Source organism: Calliphora vicina, chromosome 1, assembly GCF_958450345.1.
Source record: "Calliphora vicina chromosome 1, idCalVici1.1, whole genome shotgun sequence".
Classification (NCBI taxonomy): Eukaryota; Metazoa; Arthropoda; class Insecta; order Diptera; family Calliphoridae; genus Calliphora; species Calliphora vicina.
The window spans coordinates 13,933,843-13,958,009 of NC_088780.1; the positions used below are offsets into that span (position 1 = coordinate 13,933,843).

The 24,167-nt window shown below is 30.5% G+C and overlaps 2 protein-coding genes across 2 annotated transcripts; one reads left to right on the forward strand and one right to left on the reverse strand.

Annotated features, from left to right (window-relative positions):
• Positions 1 to 159: 159 nt before the first annotated feature.
• Positions 160 to 2,627, reverse strand: Orc2 (origin recognition complex subunit 2). The gene is made up of 4 exons (XM_065516185.1): positions 1,904 to 2,627; positions 1,003 to 1,839; positions 540 to 773; positions 160 to 478 (listed from the first exon to the last, which is right to left on the reverse strand). Exons 1-4 carry the CDS (start codon positions 2,550 to 2,552, stop codon positions 276 to 278), a joined length of 1,923 nt encoding a protein of 640 aa, XP_065372257.1. The 5' UTR covers positions 2,553 to 2,627; the 3' UTR covers positions 160 to 275.
• Positions 2,628 to 7,337: 4,710 nt separating this feature from the next.
• Positions 7,338 to 22,617, forward strand: LOC135949503 (aminopeptidase N-like). Its single transcript, XM_065499087.1, has 6 exons — positions 7,338 to 7,487; positions 18,259 to 18,765; positions 18,835 to 18,990; positions 19,938 to 21,366; positions 21,428 to 21,951; positions 22,021 to 22,617. Exons 2-6 carry the CDS (start codon positions 18,278 to 18,280, stop codon positions 22,280 to 22,282), a joined length of 2,859 nt encoding a protein of 952 aa, XP_065355159.1. The 5' UTR covers positions 7,338 to 7,487; positions 18,259 to 18,277; the 3' UTR covers positions 22,283 to 22,617.
• Positions 22,618 to 24,167: the final 1,550 nt, after the last annotated feature.

Below are 24,167 nucleotides of genomic sequence, written 5' to 3' on the forward strand. Positions count from 1 at the left end.
ATATAATAAAAGATGGTCTATCCTGAAGCATATTTTTTACATAATAACCATATCTATATGGTTTCAAACTTCGTGGTAATCGATTTAAAATTAATTTTCTTTCAATCATATATTTGCCCTTCATAATCTTCAATAATTAAGAAGTTTTACCCGCAATTTTTCAACAATTTTTTAGGATTTTATTACAAAAAAAAGTATCAAAAATCTAAACATATACTTTTAGAATTAATAAATAACTTTAAATCTTAACTAAAAGCAAAAGTAAATATTTATTATTATTTTTTCTCATGCTCATCCAAAAACTGCTGCAACAGTGCAGCATCTATGGGTATGGTTAGCTGTTCGGAACCATCTACGCTTCTTTTCGATTTCACCAATTTATGATCTAAAAATTCGGTTAATTGTGCTCTCAAAGCCAAATCTGAACTGACTAAAAAGGCTTCTCGACAGCTCCAATATAGATCCTTGAAAGGCATGCCTATAAATATTAAAAATAATAAGAAAACTTATATAAAAATAATTTGAAAATTAATTCTTACCTTGATAATTAGCATTTCCTTTATTTTTTAACTGATGTTTAACGATAATCATGTAAATGCCTCTAGTATTTGTGGTCAATGACAAAAACACACTGCGCATAGACGATAAAGCCAACTCGCCAGAATTTTGTACCAATAGGGAATTTTCGAATGCAGTTTCATCTGAATATGGCAGCATAGTGGTGCAATCCCACCAGGAGAAATTAAAGTTGCTAAGTTTTGTGTGATCCCATACTGAAAATGAAATAAGAAAAATTAAATGTATAATTAATTTATAATTAATTTATAATATTTGTATTTTGTTTAAAAGTTTACGTATGTAACGTTTAAACTTTATCATCAAAAATTCGTATATGAGCGAATACTAATTCGAACGTGGGATTTTTTTTAATTTTTGTGATTCGTTTATTCGACCTGGATTTTATTGAGAACAAAAATATATAAAAAAAATACCTATACTTACTTAAAGGTGTATTAATATGATCCACCGATGCCAGCATATGAATATTAGGTACTTTGGCCAAACGTGCCAATATCGACTGAGCCTTTGAATTCCTCAGCATAGAACCATCCAAATTGTGAACAATTAAATACAAATGTGTCTGAGGAATTAATGCAAATTCCTCTTCAATCATATCCACAGCCTCATGCGGATTGCCCGGACTAATGCCAGCATCTAAAATATCATTTGTAATACTATCTAGAATATCTTTCACCGTTAAACTGGGAAAGAAACCATTGATTACCAGGACAGGTTGTTGTGACAGCACGCTGCGATGAAATGACTGTAAAAGCTGGCGTTTGGAGCCTAATCCATACAGCAGTATATTATAGCCCTCATTTAAAATATAAAGCCATTTGGGAAAGTAAGATTTGTACTCATCCATTATGGCATTAATGGACGATTCATGTTCTGTAGACAATGTCATTTCCGATAATAAAGAAAACAGACGATCTGCAGGTAATCGTGGATTTTTCAAACGATCTAGCGTATGATCGGAAGTGAGAATTTTAGTGCTGGAGTGTGAATGAAAGTAGCTTTCACATTCGGGTATATAATCAGCATTTTTCTTAACACGGGATGATTGCCTTAGACGAGCCGCAGAGGGTGTTTTGGGTAGTATGGGCACAACTATGGGTTTACGTCCCTTACATGGTGTTTTAGGCTCATCATCTGCTTCGTTGTCGCTAGCGGAAGAGTCATTGTCACTCGATGAGCTTTCGCTACCCGAGGGCGCAAAATCACTTTCATCGGCCGAAAAATCTGAACCAGAATCAACCTCCACTAATTTGGCGATTTCTGCAAATTTTATTAAATGTTAGTTAAATTAAGAATTTCAGCAACCGTACAAAGAAAAACTTACGATTTTTAACTTTAGTACGCACTCTAGAGGGAGTTTTTGGTTCCAATGCTTTTTTGGCTCTTTTACCATCCGGTGTTTTACCCAACCTGCCGGGTGTTTTGGGAGTTTTTGGTGTTACCGGTGCTTTGGGTGTATTCAAGGCCGCCAAAGCCATGCCACCCTTCTTCTTAGGTGTATTAAAACCAAACATTGCCTTACCGGCCAACTCTACTTCTTCTTCCAACAATTGTAAATCGCCTGCTTTGGGTTTTGCCACTGTATCTACTACAAAATCAACATCTGTATCATCATCTTCCTGCTCATCATCCGTTACCTCATTTCTCTTTGCAGCATTTCTTTTGCGATTACTACCACGACCTCCTGAGCCTAATACAAAATCTGCATTATATCTTTTATTCGGGCTTAACATACGGCCCGATTTTCTACGGCTCTGGGAGGTATCCAAGGAATTTTCATCACCAGGATCCTCAACTATTACCTCAATGGGTTCATCTGTTGCTGAACTGTCTGTGGTTGTATCATGGTGCATTAAATTTTCCACAGCTTTAAGGCCTTTTGATTTAGGTGTTCTAACTTTGGATCTATCATGTTTTTTTGGTGTTTTATAATCCGGTTCGCGATTATTAGTTTTAGTAGGTGTACTCGACATGTTTTTTATGTGTTTTAATATTGTTCACTTAGTTTTTTATTTAGTTTTGAACTGTTTTTAGCAAATTTTGTTTGTTGTTTGGAATTTTAGCAGATGTTTGTTTTTTGCATTTTTTGACATCAGCTTTGCGCCATTTGTAAACAAAACCAGGGTTGTTTTAAAACAGGGTGCATACGAAATATATTTAAATTGATTTTTTTTATACAGGATGATTCAAAAAGAGATAAACTTAAACGTTACATTTTAAATTTGAAAGATTTAAAGAAAACGGGATAAATAACTAAAATTAAACATGATTACAGAGAACTCCAAGGAAATTATTATTTTAGTTGGTAAAAATATTAATTAAACAATTTTTTAAATATTATTGTCATGCTGCATTATTTACCTAACTCCAATTTGTATTTTACAATAATTTTAAAAAAAACTTAATTAGTTTGGTTTAAATTTTAAAGTGTATTCTTTTCAGATTACTAAAAAAATATTAAATTTTTAAACTTTAATGATCATAATTCAGCAATTATAGTTTTCTTCTTCTTACTTGTATAGGTAATATTAACATTTTGCTCAAAACAAAATTAGGCCAAATTTCTATTTGTTTCTTCTTTTTATACATTCGCAACATTTGTAACAATATTTTCTTAATCAAATAGGTATGTATAAATTACATATTTCACACACGAGTTTATTATCAAAATTTTAAATTTGAACTCTTCAAATGTATTTTGTTTTACATTTTCACATTCAAAATTTAAGTTCATTCAACCAATTTTATTTAAAACTCGATAAAAATTTAAATTTTTTTCTGAACAAGTACCTACGTTATTTTGTTCAACAATTCAATAAAATTTGTTACAATAATACTTAACAATCAAGAAACCCAGCAGGATAATTTAACCACACAATTCACAAAGTCATACATACATACACGTTCATGTTGGGAGAGATAAAAGAAGCAACTATTTAGAACATGACAGTAGTAGGAATTAACTTTTATCTTTCACATGTTGCCCACCACCCGCTTCTATCATCCTTTTCACAATCTGTACAGGAAAACTACAATTATCCCCACATGCATACTGACACACACACACGTATAAATTACAAAACACAGTGGGACTTCTATAAAATGATAAACAATGCACTTAATTTTAATAACAAAATGAAGGAATAGTAGAAGAAGTAAAGCAGCAACAAAAAAAACAACACAGAGACAGACAAGAGCAGTCAGTGTGCGAATTTAAAAACAAACACAAGTTAGCAAAAACGAAAACAAGTTTTGTAATTTGTTGTTGTAAGAAAAGCTAAACACAATGATAGCAAGGCAGCCAGATTGTTTTGTTGAAAACCGGCAAATTTTTAATACAAATTGATATCTGATTTATTAATAGTAAAAAAAAACTTTTTTTCCGAAAAATTATATTGAGATACGAAAAGGAAGATCAAGGTATTTAATAAATTAAACTTTTTACCACCCTATAGAAAAACAGTGGGAGCTACAGGCTGTCAAAACTTACTAACTGAAGTGTGATAAAAAGTTTAGATATTGTATATCGTTAACAAGTTTGGATCAATTTGAACTTTCCGTGATTTAAAATTTGATAAACTGACTGCCGACTGCAACCTCTGCCACTATTTATACACAGCGCCTTCCTTCCAGTAGCTTCATGAAAAATCGAATTCTAGAGCTTTTAACAGCTTTAATGTTAGCTGCTTAAACAATTAGTGTTGCCGTACTTACAAACAATGCTAATAACTGAGTGCTATCAACATTTTTGATAAATAGAAGCTTCTACTGATGGCCATGTTTATAAACATGAGGAATATTGCAAACAGTCTTTAAAGACCATTAAATTAATATTGTTAACTTCCTAACAATATTTAAGTTTTCTAAACTTTATGCACAACCCACCAAACGTTTTCAAGATTCAACCAAAGAAGAAGTCATTTATACCCTTCACCAAATTATACTCCAAAATACAAATTTTAAATATTTTTAGGTAAACAAAATTTTTTTTTTCCAAAGTTGTTTTATTAATTTTTTGAAATTTTTTTTTTCGAATTGTACTTTTAAATTTTTTTTTTAAATTTTTTAAATTAAAATTTTTTTTTTTTTAAATTTAAAATTTTTTTTTTGATTTTTTAATTTTTTTTTTGGTGAAAAAAAAAATTCGGGTTAAGAAATATTTTTTCAGATTTTGACCCATTGTAGGTCCAACTTACATCTTATATACGTCGTTGCAAAGGTCTAAAATATCTCAGCCATTTGTGGACCGATTTTGCTGATTTTAAATAGGAAACTTCTCAAAAGCATGTCTGACAGAATTATTAAAGATTTGGATCCCGAAGATATATGGTGTCTTCAGAAAATTGATTTCAACAGACAGACGGACATGGCTTAATCGACTCCGCTATCTATAAGGATCCAGAATATACATATATACTTTATAGGGTCGGAAATTATAAACGGAATGTCAAACTTACATATACAGTGGTTGACAAAACAATGGAAACTTTTCCAAATATTCCATATGTAGCCCAAAATTTAAAATATTTTTTTAAAATAAAATTTTTTTTTACTATTTTACTTGTATAGTTTTATTTATAAAAATTAACTGAAAAACAAACAACATAATTAATTATATTCTGAAAAAAGGGAACAAAATTAAAAATATTCACTATTTCGCTACTGACAAAACAATGGAAAGTTTTAAACTTCTGCAAGAAAGAAGTGTTAAACGAAAATAATATTTATAAGAACGATGTAAAAAGCATCCTGTTTACAGTTATTTTATTTTATTTTTAAATTCTGGTAATTTTTCACAATTTCTTTTTCTAAGTTTTTCGCATAATTGCTTATTTTCAAAGTTAACGAAAATGGCTAAAGTTAAGATTTGTGAAGACTTAAAAAATAAAATAATTAACGATTTTAAAGCTGGTTTAAAACAAAAAAGTATCTGTGACAAATATTCAATAAATAAATCAGCAGTTTCAAAAATTATAAAGAAATTTCGTGAGACCGGTTCTGTAAAAACTCAACATTTAGGTGGAAGACCTCGTAAGACTACTCCTAGACAAGATATGTAATTTAATAGCGAGAGAGTTCAAGAAATTCCCAAAAATAACACCTCGAGAAGTTGTTAATAGCCTAAAATTTAGAAATAAGTACCCGAACAGTTAGTCGCAGGGCAAATGAGGCTGGTCTTGGTTGCTATCGTCCTGTGAACGGTTCTTTTTAGAAATGAGTGGTTTCATTTCTAAAAAGAACCGTTCTGCTCGTCTACAATTTGCAAGGGATCATTTAAACTGGTCGATACAGAAATGGAAGGCAGTGATGGGAGAACATTTGTAAGACGACCAAAAGGAAAAAGATTAGATCCAAAGTACACAAATAAGACTGTAAAGTTTGGCGGTGGCAATATTATGGTATGGGGATGTTTTACAGGGCAAGGTATGGACTCAATTCATATTATAAAAGATACCATGAGATGTATAAGATACAGAACCATATTAAACGATGTTATGTATCCATATGCTGAGGAAAATATGCCCCTAGTTTGGAGATTCCAACACGACAACGACCCGAAACACACCTCTAGGGTTGTAACCGAGTGGTTACAATCCAACGAGGTACGTGTTTTGAAGTGGCTTGCCCAATCGCCAGATCTCAATCCCATAGAAAATCTATGGGAAATTGTAGATCGTAAAATAAGGACCCAAAATTACACCAGGAAGGAAGATTTATCGGAGGCGGTTATAATAAGGGAATGGCAAATTATTTCAAAGCAGACCATTGACTCTTTAATTGGTTCAAAGCATCGTCGATGTGTAGCAGTTATAAAAAATAAGGGATACCCAACAAAATATTGAGTTATTGCAAAGTTTAGACAGACCATATTTGTAAATATAATACCTAAGTTTCCATTGTTTAGTCAATGCCGTAATAAAGAAATCTTTTAATTTAGTTTTCTCATTTTTAGAATTTAATTAATTATATCCTTTGTCTTTTGTTAAATTAAGTTAATAAAAGTATACAAATAAAATACTACAAAAATGTTAAAATTTTTTAAAAAAATATTTCAAATTTTAGGCCACTAATGAAATATTTGGAAAAGTTTCCATTGTTTTGTCAACCACAAAGGTGATGGGTATAATCACAGCTATGTACCCTTCAAAATGACACATAAGTTATTAAAACCAAAAACTACGTTCTAAAGATACGCCATTAATTGTGAATCCCAATAGTAAAAGGGAAGAAAAAATACTATTTCTTGATGTACTTCCAATTACATAATAGAATTTTTGTATGAGAACTGTCACGATTTCTAATAGAAATTATCTATCAAGCGAATATAACTTTCTTAATAAAAGTGATATTCTAGATGAAATAATGTTAATATGAGCATTAAAATTTGCATATTTCTTAAACATTAATTCAGATTTCTCAATTTCAATATGAATTTTCTGAACAATAAATTGGATTTCTCATCTTTAATTTGTATTTAAATTATGCTTATTATTAATTTATTTATACATTTTTACAAATTAGACTCAATTTCCTTTCGGGTCATACAAAATATGTCATTCCCCTATGTAAAATAAACAAAAACAAACTTAAAATCTTTCATTAAACCACAATATCCCCAAAATGCCCACAAATCTGGCAACTGTAAACAAAAGGTAGAATTTTTCATCATTGCTGTTGTGTGGCGATGGTTGTTGAATCGTTTCGAATTTTGTTTTTTTATTTTTTGTTAAGAAACTTGTGGTAGTTTAGACGATTTGCACTATAAGTTAACAGTGGACGTTAAAACCAATAACAGTTAACCACAGACAAGCGTTGGTAGTGGTTGTTCAAGCTGTTGACCAAAAACAACAGCAACAGGAAAATTTAAAAAAAAAAAACGTTATTTTAAAAACTAAGTGGAAATAAAGGTGATTGTTAAAAAAAACTTAATAAAAAAAATAAATTAAACATAAAACAATTTGCTAGCAGTGACTTATGAACATAATTTTATAAATCAATTATTTAACAAAACAAATTAAAAAACTATTTATTGCAAAATTTTTTTCAAAAATCTTTATGTTGTTTTATAACAATTGTTTGTACGTTTCACTTTTCAAACGTACATATGTATGTAATTAAAACCACAATTACAAAATTAAAAATATGAAAAAATAAATAACAAAAATTACATTATTTTACAAATTATTATTAGTTCAAGTTAACTAAACTTTATTATAAAGAATCAATGAAGCGTTGTCTGACCACTTTTAATAAATATAAATTGTTTATGTGTTTTTTTTTTTAATAAAAAAAAAATTAATTGAAATCATTACTTGGGTTTTAAATTCTTAATACTAAATTTTATTCATTATTCACGCAACGTATTCCATGTTATAACTTTTTACGTTTAAAATTTTTTATTTAAACGTTTTTTTGTAAGAAATAAATTAATACAACAACATTTAAATTTACAAACAAAAACAAAAATATTATATGAATGAATTAAAGTGACAGTTTTGCATAATAATTAGTTGCCAATTGATTTCGATTTAAAATGTATTAAACAACCAAAAACAGCTAAAAAGCTATACAACCTCAACCTTCATTATTTTTATTAAATTGTTATTTTTTGTCAGTGTATTTTTTTGTTGTTGTTTTTATCTGTCTCCAAAACTAATTGTAACGGTTTTGTTTCATTGAAATTTCAATATTCTTATTGAACTTTAGGAAATTTGTTAACAACTTTTCTAAAGTCAGGAAATGTTTTAATCTTAAAATATTTCCACAAGGATGATTGAATGTTTTACTAAAATAAATCGTATTTATTAGTGTCATTGATTGTAATTTCCTATTTGTAATCTATTTGAAATCTTTGCAAAAGTGAAATCATTAAATTTAATTGTATTAAATAAAACATCAAATTACAGAAACAGTTTTGTGTTTGAATACAAATTCATGTCCCAAATTCAAATATTTTATACTAGGGAGCAGCTAAAATATGGCAAAATTTTCACGTTACATTCTCGAAGTATTAGCAAATAAAATTAAAAAACATTTTGTGTTTGAATACAAATTTATGCCCTAAATTCAAATATTTTATACTAGGGAACAGCTAAAATAATTTTGTCCGCAACTCCTTCAGAATGGCAAAATTCAAACGTTACATTCCCGAAGAATTTTTTTGCAAATTAAATTTGTGTTTGAATACTAATTCATGCCCCAAATTCAAATATTTTAAATATAATAGGGAGCAGCAAAACGGAACAAATTTTGACCGTTTATTCTTATTAATATTGCCTATGATTCATTATTAATATAGTTATCGAATGGGGTTCCTAATCCGGAACATTTTGCCGAGAATTCTTGGCTTACAGATTATCAATAAATAAATTGAATTGAAATTGAAATTCCCAAGAATATTTTTTCAGATATTCCCTAGAAATTTAAGGAATTTCTTCATAAGTTATCGTCTTAAAGTTACATTATTATTACTTCTTAAAACAGAACAAATGCATTGAGATGTTTTGCCAATCGAATTAGGGTCCAAAAGTCGATTATGCAATTTTTTGAACAATCGACTTTTTGCTAAAAACAAATCGAAATCGACTTTTTGGTAGGAAAAAAATAATTACGTTATCCCAAAAAGTCAACTAAAAAAAATGTTTAAAATTAGTTTTCTCATTAATAAATCTAGAAAATATATATTTTTATACCCTTCACCTTCGTGAGAAGGGTATATATAAGTTTGTCATTCCGTTTGTAATTTCTACATTTTTCATTTCCTACCCTATAAAGTATATATATTCTGGATCCTTATAGATAGCGGAGTCGATTAAGCCATGTCCGTCTGTCTGTCTGTCTATCTGTCTGTTGAAATCAATTTTCTGAAGACCCCAGATATCTTCGGGATCCAAATCTTCAATAATTCTGTCAGACATGCTTTCGAGAAGTTTGCTATTTAAAATCAGCAAAATCGGTCCATAAATAACGGAGATATGAACAAAAAACCGGGACAACCTCGATTTTTGACCTATTTTTGATCTATATCTGGATTACTAAGTCATTAATATAGACAATATGGATATCTAATGATAGATATTTCAAAGTCCATTGCAACAATGTAGATAAGGCTATAGTAATTTGGACCTTCAATGAGTCAAAATCGGGAAAATATATTTTAAACGAATTTTTTTTTTCATCAAAAAATTTTTTTTGTCATAAATTTTTTTTCAAAAAAAAAAATTTTAAAAAAATATTTTTTCAAAAAAAAAATTAAAAAAAAAATATTTTTTCAAAAAAAAAAATTTTAAAAAAAATTTGTAAAAAACTTTTTTTAAAAAAAAATTAAATTTTGTTTACCTAAACAAATTTATTTTAAAGTATAATTTGGTGAAGGGTATATAAGATTCGGCACAGCCGAATATAGCTCTCTTACTTGTTTTATATTAAAATATGACTTTTCAAAGTCGACTATTAAAAAATTTTAAAAAGTCGAACGTTCGAAAATTCTTGTTTTCAGAAATCGAAAGGTCGACGTTTTAGAAACGGTCGAAAAGTCGACTTTTTATTTCAACTATAGAATTCTAAATCGATTAGAAGAATTTCGATTTAAATAACCGACTTTTTGTCACTCCAACTAAAAATTGTTTAGCCATAAACGAAAATATCGATTATTTAGACTAAATTAATTTATTAGCAATAAATTCTCTTATCACAACCAAAACTAATTTCTTCGTGTAAGAAAATTAGAAAAATGTTTATTCAAACCAGGAAAATTAACTTTTCTAGTAGATCGACTTAATACAAATTAAAATTTTAAGTTCTTAAATGTATATTAAGATGCTTAACATTTAAACAGATCTTCGTCAGCCAATTTAAAATATATTTGAATTGATTCAATTGAATTAAGCTATTTTGCAATGGATTTGAATTAATGAAAACTTCATTGACTTTATAAAGAATAAATTCAATATGATTGAAGTGCTAAGAAAGATTTAATTCGATTTTGAAAATTGAATTCGGAATTAATTCATTTCAAATTTAATAAACAAAATATTAAAATATCTAAAGTCAAATAAACACATCAATCACATAGTTGTGTGCGTGCAGTCGTTCTTTTTCGGCTACACGTACGAGTTGTCGGCAATGATTGATGGAAATCAAAAAGTTTTGATTTTTTCATTTGATGGCTGATTATTTGATCGTCTCCTGTTCTGATTGGCAATCAAATTTCATTTGCTTTGTGTTTGCCGTTCACGGATGAAATAAAATATTCATATGTGTTTTACGTCTCTGATTAACAAAAAAAAAATCAGTTTCTTCGAGATTTTTGGTAATAATGGAAAAGTGCGTCCAAATACAAATGGTGATTGACTTATTTATTTGTACGTCTCCTTTAGCTTCAAGCATACGACACTCACACATATGCACTGATTGACGGGTTTATTTGATCGTCTCCAGGGCACTTATTTATATTTAGAGATAATAATGACAATAATACTGGTTTAAATATGATTTAAAAAGGTTCTCTTTGGAAACGAATTAAATTTTCGAACGCCCTGATCAGATGGGAAATATCGACTGGCAGAACTGTAAATGAATCATTCTTTTTTGGATTTTAATTCGTTACGAATTAGCTAAATTTTTAATTAATTCTTTTCACAACAAAAAATAATTGAATGATATTTGAATCAATTCAAACGAATTAATTCCAATTCAAATGAATTTGTAAAACTGAGTTGCAATTCGTTTTCAATTCAAATGAATCTGTAAAATGAATTGTATTCAAAATCAATTCAAATGAACTGGAAATGAATTGCAATTCACTTTGACAAATTCATTTGAATTAGAAGCGAATTGCAATTCATTTGAATTGGAAATGAATTGCAATTAATTTTTACCAAATTCATTTAAATTGACTCAAATTTCATTCAATTCATTTTTTTTTTGTGTGAATGATTCGCGAATTAATTCAAAAATTAATGATTCATTTACAGCTCTGCCGACTGGGCGGACCAGTAATTTATGAATTTGTTTATTATTATTTATTTTTATTTGAAATATTATGCAGTGACATTTAAAAAGGCATGAAACAAATGCATTACAAATCCGTTAAACAAAAAGTGAAAGAGAAATTGAGTGTAAAAATAATAAAAATAAAATTTGTTAATATTTGTTTAGGTATTAAGTAATAATTTATTAATAGAACATTAGTATGAAATATACTATTGAAAATCTTATAAAACAGATTGGTTGTGACAGCCGAATTTTTACAACTAAAAAAATCACTAATGATAACTGTGATTTAGCGTTAATGGTAATTTCGTTTATTATGACAACGGTATTGTAATGAAAAGGGAATTACGATCTGACTTAATTGAATATATAGTTTACAAAATTCGAAAATTAACCTGCAATACTCAATTATTGAAAGTAAACTTTTATTATTTCGGTAACGATAGTTAGAATTATTTCGATAACAATATTTTATAGGTTACGGTAGTCAAGCTTAACCTTTATTTTTATTATCGGTAGCTTAGCGGTAACGGTAGACAATCTTGCCAAATATTAAATATTCCGTTCACATTCATCTAATGTAGTGGATCTATCAATGATGTTCTTACTTTATGTGAATTTAAACATAACCTACAACTTTGACCTACTTGAAAGAAAATCAAAGAAAATAATAATCAGTCTGTTCACATTAGGCTCAAAATCAAATTTAAAATCCATACCCCAATCAAGGTTGTGTGTAAAAGGAAATCTATTATGAAGATTTTGAAATAAACTTAAGTCGTTTTTCTCGAAAATGACTTTTTAACCTTCTTTGTGCCAAACCAGTAATCAAATGGCGATTAAAGTATTTTTTGTAAAGTCATGCTTCTTGCAATAGTTTCTGCTCCGCTTGATGTTCTTTAAATCATGACTACAATGAAAAAAAAAAACTAAAAACATATTTCATGCCATATTCTGCACAATTTAACACCCAAGAGTATTTGGACAATTTTCCATAACTTGTTTTTTTTAAAACTCCTTATAAGACATCTTGATGTTTATTGACCATCGTCATGGCCATAGACAAAAAAAAGTAACTACGAGTATGTAAATGCAATGTGTTGTATATTTACAATACAGTGAGGAACAAAAATGTCTCAAACAAAAAACGAAGAAAACATTTTTAAAAATTATATTTTTTCTTATAGAAAATTTCTCGGAATCTGAGATAGTTTTCTTATAGAAAATTACTCAGAATCTGAGTTAGTTTTTCTATAGAAAACTTCTCAGAATCTGAGTTAGTTTTTCTATAGAAAACTTCTCAGAATCTGAGTTAGTTTTTCTATAGAAAACTTCTCAGAATCTGAGTTAGTTTTTCTATAGAAAACTTCTCAGAATCTGAGTTAGTTTTTCTATAGAAAACTTCTCAGAATCTGAGTTAGTTTTTCTATAGAAAACTTCTCAGAATCTGAGTTAGTTTTTCTATAGAAAACTTCTCAGAATCTGAGTTAGTTTTCCTATAGAAAACTTCTCAGAATCTGAGTTAGTTTTTCTATAGAAAACTTCTCAGAATCTGAGTTAGTTTTTCTATAGAAAACTTCTCAGAATCTGAGTTAGTTTTTCTATAGAAAACTTCTCAGAATCTGAGTTAGTTTTCCTATAGAAAACTTCTCAAAATCTGAGTTAGTTTTTCTAAAGAAAACTTCTCAGATTCTGAGTTAGTTTTTCTAAAGAAAACTTTTCAGAATCTGAGTTAGTTTTTCTCTAGAAAACTTTTCAGAATCTGAGTTAGTTTTTCTCTAGAAAACTTTTCAGAATCTGAGTTAGTTTTTCTCTAGAAAACTTCTCAGATTCTGAGTTAGTTTTTCTATAGAAAACTTCTCAGAATCTGAGTTAGTTTTCCTATAGAAAACTTCTCAGAATCTGAGTTAGTTTTCCTATAGAAAACTTCTCAGAATCTGAGTTAGTTTTCCTATAGAAAACTTCTCAGAATCTGAGTTAGTTTTCCTATAGAAAACTTCTCAGAATCTGAGTTAGTTTTCCTATAGAAAACTTCTCAGAATCTGAGTTAGTTTTCCTATAGAAAACTTCTCAGAATCTGAGTTAGTTTTCCTATAGAAAACTTCTCAGAATCTGAGTTAGTTTTCCTATAGAAAACTTCTCAGAATCTGAGTTAGTTTTCCTATAGAAAACTTCTCAGAATCTGAGTTAGTTTTCCTATAGAAAACTTCTCAGAATCTGAGTTAGTTTTCCTATAGAAAATTTCTCAGAATCTGAGTTAGTTTTCCTATAGAAAATTTCTCAGAATCTGAGTTAGTTTTCCTATAGAAAACTTCTCAGAATCTGAGTTAGTTTTCCTATAGAAAACTTCTCAGAATGTAAGACATTTTTCCTATAAAAAACATGGACGATCTTCATTACTCTCAAAAACAATTCTAGCCTTTTTTGTGTGAATTATTGAAATTTATAATTGATTAGAAACTTCCATTTCACACTGTATATTGAATATTTACAATAACCGGATTAATTCAACAAGTTTGTTGTAAAAGAAGGATTCTTAATACAGAATTTTTAAGGTCAATGTTTGGCAAAAAGGCAAAACACGATATGATCATATACATAAATGTCTATGCTAACCAATATATTTGTTCAAATACATAGATGATTTTAGGATTTCAGAAATTTCTTTATTATGCAGTATTTTTTGGCATTTTGGCATGTACTCAGCTTTAAATGAACTTTGTTTGACCCATCATAACGATCACTTTTTTTAACCTTAAAATATTGAAAACTCTTTGAATATTTGAACAATATCACATTTTTGTAGAATCATATTATATTTAGAAAGTAGGCTAAACACTCGTTTCAATAATTGAAACTAATTTAATTCTAATGTTCCATAATTTCAATGAGATTGTCAATAACATGCAAATCTCATTAAAATTTGGAAAGCGTCCCACGGCAATTTGTCAAGACAATTACTAGCCCTGAATAATAATTTAAGTAAACTCATTTAAATTAATATATTTTTTTTCATATTTATGTAATTAAAACCTAACAAAAAAATCAATAAATGTAGGTACATAATTCCTGGCTTATGTCAATCAATAACAAATAAAATTGAAAGTAGTAAATCTTTATAAATAAAACCAAGTATAAAAAACACAACAGCTTTAAAAATAAATTAATATAAATATTCATATGCAATGCAGCTTTAAAATTAAATTAATATAAATAAATAAACATTTTTTATTTTTATCTAAATAACATTTCAAAAAGGTGTCAATTTTATTTTTTTATTTTATGTAAACAAACTTTATTTATGGCCAATTTAAAATTTGTATACTCCAAAAAAAGTTTCACTTTAAATTTCTATTTAACATTCAATATTTGCTGGGCATTTATTACTTGTTTTAGTTTTGTTTCCCCTAAACCTGCTAATATCAATTTACAAGTGTTAAATTATTCATGACGTAGAGTGAACGCGGTTTTATTCAATAATAAATAATTTCTCGTTAATTGTGTTTTAAAAGAAACCCAGTTTTTTTATATATTGTTTGTTTGTTAATTAATAAATTAAAACAGATTAGAACAAATATGAGTATTTGTATGAAAATAATTGAGAGAACCATAGATAAATGCACATAGATTGGAAACTCTCCTGCCAAAGACCTAACTCAGTTATCAAAAATCTAAGTGCTGAGAATGTTTTAATCATAGAGAAACAACAAGAGCGGAAACTAGAAAAAAATCAAACCAAAATTTTACTCAAAATAATTACACATACGAGTGTTGTTTTTGTTTTCACATTATTTTATTTACTAATACATTCTTACCACTTAGGTTTTTGACAACTGAGTTAGGTCTTTGACAGCAGAGTTTCCGCTCTATGTATATTTCTCTATGGTTTTAATAAACAAAATTATGTGAAAACAAAAACAATACTCGTATGTGTGATTATTTTGAGTAACATTTATGTTTGATTCTCTTTATAGTTTCCGCTCTATGTGTATTTCTCTATGGTTAAAACTTTTAAGTAAGACAATTTGCTAATATATTTTCCGACATACAGATTCAAGTGTCGTAATGATGACAACTGTAAGTCCCCTTTTTTAGTCTTATTTGTGATTTTTTAAACAACTTTTAAAAACTTAATTTGATTTAGTTTATTGAAGTCTCCCAACCTGATTATACTACTAAGAAATTATAAAAATTAAAAAAACATTGATACTAATGTAAAGTAAAAATATGTTTATTAATAATGGAATATAATGAAAGGGTATTTTGAGGGTAACGATAGCTTAGCGGTATCGGTAGCGTTAAATCATAAGAGGTGGCCAATTGACATCGCCAAACGAGAAATTTCGCCACCGCGAAAGGCAACAACTGAACAACTGGATGTGTGGCTTGTGCCGCCGTCTTACAGGAACCAAATATCGCTGATGTCAACATTACCTCATCACTAATGATGATCTTGTTGAAAATGCATTGTTTTTATTCAGTTTTGCCCAAAAAAATTCACAAATTTTCCATTCGTTCAATAGTGAAAATTTTCTAAGTTTGTGCTAAATAAATGTCAAAGGATGACGGCACAATTCTTGACATTAAATTAGTTTTACTTCATAACCTCAAATTTAGCAAACTTTTATTACAAACTATTTTTGATTACAACAAACACAATTGGGAATTTCACATTCCTCCTATAAATTACCCCCCGTCATAACAAGACATCTAATTGTTTACGCAGCAAACTCTTTTTTGTCCTTAAATGTGGACAGCTCTTGACGGTGTTATGTTCAGGAATTATACCGGACACAAAAAAAAAAACAAAATTTCCCAAGAAGTTTCTTGTGTGGCAAGCCATTTGCAGTTGTGGCTATAGAAGCCAATCATTTGTGACATTAGGCACGATAAACACAGAAATATATATTATGGAGTGTCTACAAAAACGGCTCTTACCTTTCTTAACAGTACAGTACCGAGTGCCTTCATATTTCTGGCCCGATTTGGCATCATTGCACTATGAAAAAAGACCCTTGAGTGGTATAGAACATTGGAAAGTTATCCCAGGAATTATCCTCGTCCAAAAAGGTAACGGAAGCATCTAAAACATTTTTAATGGGAGAGTTCCCGGAAAAAGTGTATAAATTTATAAATAATGAGTAATATGCCAATATTTTAATGTTTACTGAATTTGCACAATATTTGAATAAATTTACGTATTTTCGCGAATTTTTATATTGAACAGTTTAACTTAAGTTTAAGTGTTTTTTTCCTCACTCCTTATGTCTGACATCAAATGTCATTTTCATACAAAAATACCTGAACTTTTATACCCTTCACCTTCGTGAGAAGGTAAGTTGGACCTACAATGGTTCAAAATCGGGAAAAATATTTTTTAACCCGAATTTTTTTTCATCAAAAAATTGTTTGTCATAAATTTTTTTTGTAAAAAAAATTTGGAAAACACTTTTTTTTTAAAAATTTAAAAAACAATTTCGAAAAAAAAAATTTTGAAAAACAATTAAAAAAAAAATAAAATTTTGTTTAAAAAAAATTATTTTAAAGTATAATTTGGTGAAGGGTATATAAGATTCGACACAGCCGAATATAGATCTCTTACTTGTTTTATTTTGTTTATTTATTCATTCAGTACATAATCCTAGCCAATAGGCAATATTAAGGTTCAAATTTAAATAAATTACAAAGATAACTATGAACATAAATTAATATTGATACGTTTTCCCCACACCGAAGAACATGAACAAATTTTTGTCCGTTATTCTGCCGACGTTTTGTCCATGTGCGTATAAAATGATGGCTTGTCAAGACATGGGGTCAATGGACTGGTTAACATTTACAATTTAATTTGATTTTTAAAATTTAATTAACCATTTTAAAAAATGACCAATAAAACTATGAATTTAAATAAACATTGACTCGTTTTCCCCACACCGAAGAATATGAACACATTTATGTCCGTAATTCTGCCGACGCTTTGTCCATGTGCATACAAAACGATGGCTTGTCAAGGCAAGGCCTTGAATTTACCACAAATTTTCTTTTAGTGTTAAACCTAACAGTTATTGTTATTATTTATGTTAATGACATTTCACAAATTTCTTTTTAGATTAATTTTTTTCTTCCTTACACCCTACTAAAAAATGATTGGTATCATTAGTTATTGCAAAAGTTTATTAAAATGGTAAAACCACAACAATAATATATTTAATTAAATGATAATCGAAAAAGAATTGAATAAATGGCATAATCAAAATAAAATTTTGAATTGAACTACAACATTTTAGTCAGAATTTATAAGAAACTGGCTCTATCGATTCGTAAACTTTATTCTTACTAAAATTAGGATTAATATTTTAATATTTGTCTTATTTTGTTTCAATTTCACACCATTTCTGCAGAATACTAATAAAAAATAAAATTGGTGGCTTGTTTTCTAATGAAAGAAAAAAGAACAGCTGCAATGAACAGACCACAGGCTAAAACTTATAAATCTGAATAGCATTAAAACCGGTACCTTCTTCTAAAAATAGCCTATTCTCTAGTCGACCTCTACTACTGAAATATCCACACTTTCTTTTTATTTTACCTCTTATTTTATATTATTGAAAATAAAAAAATCAATTCTTAGTCTAATTAAATTTTTTAACCCATAATTTGTTCCCTTATACTATTATCTTTTAGTTTCTCTTTACCCTCCACCATGAAGCAACTACTCACCTACTTGGTCCTGCTAGTCTTGGGCTTAAGCTGGTTTTCCTGCTGCTGCGATGCCGCCATCATCGACAACAGCTATAGATATTATCGTCTACCCACCTCCATACAGCCGGATCGTTATAAATTGAAAGTTATCACGCACTTGGATAATCCTGCTAATCTAACCTTCGATGGTCAGGTTTCCATACGTTTCAAGGTGCTACAGGACACCACCAATATTACGTTGCACTCTCAGAATTTAACTGTGGATGAGTCGCGTATAAAATTGAAGAGTTACGATGATGATCAGAAAATGGATTGCTTATTGACGGTAACTCAGGTGCCGGAACAGGATTATTTCATTATACAACTGTGCCAGACCTTGCGTAAGGGCCAAACGTATAAATTGAAATTGTATTTTACTGGTGTGTTGAATGAGAAATTGCATGGTTATTATCGTAGTTCGTATGTGGTTAAGGAGACCAATGAGACTAGGTTTGTAAGGAATTGGGGAAGTTTTTGGAAAAGTAGTTTTCATAAATTTCGTATTATTTATAATTGCAGATGGCTTTCGGTTACTCAATTTGAGCCGGCACATGCTCGTGCCGCTTTCCCTTGTTTAGATGAACCCGCATACAAGGCCAAGTTTGTAATATGGATGGGTCATCATAAATCCTTGACGGCCTTAAGTAATATGCCTTTGGAAAAGCAGGCACCTTTGTAAGTAATAAATAAAAAGGAGTCTATAGGTTTCCTAAAGAAAATTTCTCAGAATTTGAGACACATTTTCTAAAGAAAATTTCTCAGAATCTGAGACAATTTTTCTATAGAAAATTTCTCAGAATCTGAGACAATTTTTCTATAGAAAATTTCTATTTCTCAGAATCTGAGACAATTTTTCTATAGAAAATTTCTATTTCTCAGAATCTGAGACAATTTTTCTATAGAAAATTTCTATTTCTCAGAATCTGAGACAATTTTTCTATAGAAAATTTCTATTTCTCAGAATCTGAGACAATTTTTCTATAGAAAATTTCTATTTCTCAGAATCTGAGACAATTTTTCTATAGAAAATTTCTATTTCTCAGAATCTGAGACAATTTTTCTATGGAAAATTTCTATTTCTCAGAATCTGAGACAATTTTTCTATAGAAAATTTCTATTTCTCAGAATCTGAGACAATTTTTCTATAGAAAATTTCTATTTCTCAGAATCTGAGACAATTTTTCTATAGAAAATTTCTATTTCTCAGAATCTGAGACAATTTTTCTATAGAAAATTTCTATTTCTCAGAATCTGAGACAATTTTTCTATAGAAAATTTCTCAGAATCTGAGACAATTTTTCTATAGAAAATTTCTCAGAATCTGAGACAATTTTTCTATAGAAAATTTCTCAGAATCTGAGACAATTTTTCTATAGAAAATTTCTCAGAATCTGAGACAATTTTTCTATAGAAAATATCTCAGTTTCTGAGACATTTTTTCTATAGAAAATATCTCAGTTTCTGAGACATTTTTTCTATAGAAAATATCTCAGTTTCTGAGACATTTTTTCTATAGAAAATATCTCAGTTTCTGAGACACTTTTCTATAGAAAATTTCTCAGAATCTGAGACATTTTCTCTTTCTGAGTTTCTGGGACTTACAATATATTTGTTTTCTCCAGAACTGGTCTCAACGATTTTGTCTGGAGTATCTTTGAAGAATCTGTACCCATGTCCACATATCTGGTAGCCTATACTGTCAACGATTTTGCCTACAAACAGTCCGAACCAAATGCGGAATCAAATAATAATATTATGTTCCGAACATGGGCTAGACCTGAAGCCATCGATCAGTGCAACTATGCCAGTGAAGTTGGACCGAAAGTTTTGAAATACTACGAAGATATATTCGGTATACCATTCCCGCTCAAGAAGGTAGATGAAATTGCCATACCCGATTTTAGTGCAGGCGCTATGGAAAATTGGGGTTTGGTTACATACCGTGAGACTGCTCTGCTCTTTGCTCCCAACGTGTCTTCCAACTCCAATAAACTGCGTATTGCTCAGGTGATAGCACATGAATTGGCCCATCAATGGTTTGGTAATTTGGTAACCATGAAATGGTGGTCCGATTTGTGGTTGAATGAAGGTTTTGCCACTTATGTGGCCAGTTTGGGGGTGCAGCATTTAAGCCCCGAATGGCAGTCCTACAATGAGGAATCGTTGGAGAATACTTTGGCTATATTCCGCAGAGATGCTCAATTATCCAGTCATCCCATATCGCAACCCATATTAAACACCAGTCAAATAGGTGAAAGATTTGATTCGATTTCCTATAAAAAGGGTTCGGCTGTTTTGAGAATGTTGCATTCCATATTGGAAAAGGATGCTTTCTTCGAGGGTGTCAGCGATTATCTCAAGAAACACAAATACGCTAATGCCGAACAAGATGATTTGTGGGCGGCCTTTACCGAAAAAGCTCATCGTTACAATCGTATACATCAAGAGTACGATATGAAGACCATAATGGATTCCTGGACTTTACAAACCGGCTATCCTTTGGTTAAAGTAACACGTGATTATGAAACTGGCTCGATAGAAATTACTCAGCATAGATTTTTGGAGAACAAAACCCTAACCGAACAGCAAACTGATAAGGAGCAATGCTGGTGGGTGCCTCTAAGTTATACCACGGGATCTAAGATAAACTTTGAAACTACCACGCCACAAAATTGGTTGGAATGTGATGAAGCGGGCAAAAGTAAAAATTTAAGACTAAACAATTTGGCCAAAAAGAATGAATGGGTACTGTTCAACATCCAGTTGTCGGGTGTTTATCGTGTGATGTACGATATCGAGAATTGGAGTTTGTTAAACGCGACTCTGAATAGTAAAGATTTCAGTGGTATTCATGTTATGAATCGTGCTCAACTGATTGATGATGTTATCTGGTTGGCCTGGAGTGGTTATCATGATTATGATATTACCTTTGATGTTTTGGAATATTTGATACAAGAGCGTGAATACTTGCCCTGGAGAGCAGCCTTGGATGGCCTTAGCAGTGTGAATAGATTGTTGAAACCATTCGAATCCAATTATGAAATGTTTAAGGTAAGTTTTTCGCTTATTATATTTTAGGTAATTTTTCATTTCTCTTTAATTTTTCTCACAGCGTTACATGCGTTATATTATTAAGCCCACTTACAACTATTTGGGCGGTGTTAATAATACTAAATTTGAGGATTCCAGCGCATTTACCAAAGTCTTGCACAAGTCTCTAATTGCCGGCTGGGCGTGTCGTTTGGAAATGGAGGATTGTGTACAAAACTCCATTAAATACTTTAAACAATGGAAATCTTCCCGTAATCCAAATACCGAAAATAGTATACCCGTAGATCTTAGACCTACTGTTTATTGTACAGCCATACGTCATGGCGATCAGGATGATTGGCAATTCTTGTGGCAGCGGTATAAGGAATCAAATGTGGCTACGGAAAAACGTACCATTATCTTCTCCTTGGCCTGTTCTCGCAATCAAAAAACTTTAGAAAACTATGTGGACATGACTTATGACAAGTCTGGCCATATACGCAAACAGGATGCTACTTATGCCTTCAGTTCCATAGCACGTAACGAAGTTGGTTTCCCCATAGCCAAGCAATATTTTATGGAAAATATTGATAAACTCAATGATTAGTAAGTGAAATGAAAATACTAACTAAAATTTCATTCATTAAATATTAAATTTCTTTATAAAATCTCTAGTTATGGTCAATATTCCAACGATTTGGGTCATTTGCTATCACCCTTGGCTAGCCAAATCATTAACTCCGAAGATCTCAACAAACTTTCCTCTCTCATTGAAACGAAAAAGGAATTCTTCAAAAAGTCCGAAAAGAGCGTCCAGAGCGCCTTTGAAACTATCAATTTCAATCTACAATGGATTGATCACAATGTACGCGATACCAAATCTCGTCTACAATCGCGTCTTACTTTTATGGATTTCATCAAACCCGAAGAGGCTTAAAGGAGTAAATTGTATGTGTGATGTTGCTTAGAGATATGGTGATTTCCATGTTCCATGTTTAGAATTTTATTAGTTTATTAATAAAAAATAAAAATACATTGTAGGATTTAAATATTAACAACATCAGCCCAGTAATTATAAATACTAATTCTAAGAATTACTTAAACATATATTTTTTTATGATTTTATTGCGAATATTTTTTGTATGATCAGCCCATATTTAGAAGTGATGTATTTTTGTCATTATTTTTATTTTTTATTTTGAAAATATATTTGTTTTAACAATAAATGTATATTTATATGTACTATGTATAAGTTTTATTAAAGAAAAGAAAGCGGTGTTTTATTTTGAAAAGGTTTCAATGGACTAAAGTCGTTCAAGTATTTTATAAGATATTAGTTTAATGCCTAGAGAAAGGGGAACTGAAACAGAACTGCTCCCGTGATTGGTGTTAGTTCCATCATTTTATATTAAAGATATTCACCCTCGATAGGTAGGTTAGGTCGTACAAAAATGGACTACCCTTTGTCGAAGTCCTGGTCATCGATAGAATACAGCAAAGAGTTGTTCCACACTTTCCTTCCCATCATGACAACTTCTACAGAGGTCATTGGAAGGAATATTCCTTATTTAAGCTAGTGAACCTATTAAACAGTGTCCTTTCAACCCCAACGACCCCGTGAGGGGCCCGACGTTCTGTGGTTGTGGTATATGGACCATGTATGCTTCGATAACGAGCAAGTAGTCAAAGTTGACCATCTGGTCTTAGCAGATCCATAAAGTTCAAGCTGTACTAGTAAATTTCAGCATGAAAGCGGTACACCAACCAGCCTGATTTAGGAAGTTCTTCCGCGATAACATTAACAGATTTATTTGCAGGTTTACTGCAGGTACAAATGCGAATTTTCTCACCTAACATCCAGTACTACCACTACCAGTGTAACGCTCTCTTTATGGCGAAAATGTAAGCGTTTATAACACTGCATTAATTCTGCAGACTTTTGCAAACACCCCTCCGAAATCGGTGAATGTAAAAGCCTCTATCCACCCCAGTCACTGACTTGTAGATCTATACATATCGATATCGAACGTGTATCTGATTGGAGATGGCCCTTCTGCATGCATATATGGCAATACTTGCCTTGGACGCATTCGCTTGGATATTCAAATTCCAGTGTTGGAGTCAAATACTTCCCACTATCCTAGATTCAGAATTCTACCCAATTTAGGCGTAGTTTCCCAAAATGATTACGAGTTCCGTTTTTCTAGGATTCACTAAGTCCACTATCATTGCTCCCACCGCTAAATATACTTAGTGAGGTTTGTAGGCAGATGTTTCCCGGAAACAGCCACAGCAAGATCACCAACATTCCCACGACAGCCGGTTTTACGCACCGGAATGACCCGAGTTCACTCGGCCAAGGGCTGTCAACTCAGCAAATACTGCTGCTACAACAACAACATACCCAACAGTTTTACACATTATGGAATCAAGTTCCGAAAGCAAAAAATTCCACATGATTGTCGAAAACACCGGTCTTAACTGATTTACCCTTTATATCTATATGTATGCTGAGAAGCAGAAAGTCAGGCTGGATTTATAGGCGATCGCAAATTCTAGTGTGAGAGGTCTTTATCCCTAAGAGTTTGACGCAGCCATCTGCGTCGCACTGGATACTGCACATACCACTATATTATGTTAAGGTTTGGAACACACCTCTGATGACAACCCTAGAAGAACCTGCTGTGTCAACTTGAATTTGCCGTCACCGGGACAATACATATAGTTTCCATCGTGCTGATGGTGTTCCAAGATGATTTCCTTGAAGCCTGCGACAGTCTTTTAGGCTGCGTTTCGTCAGCTGTAATTAGTTTTCCACTCAA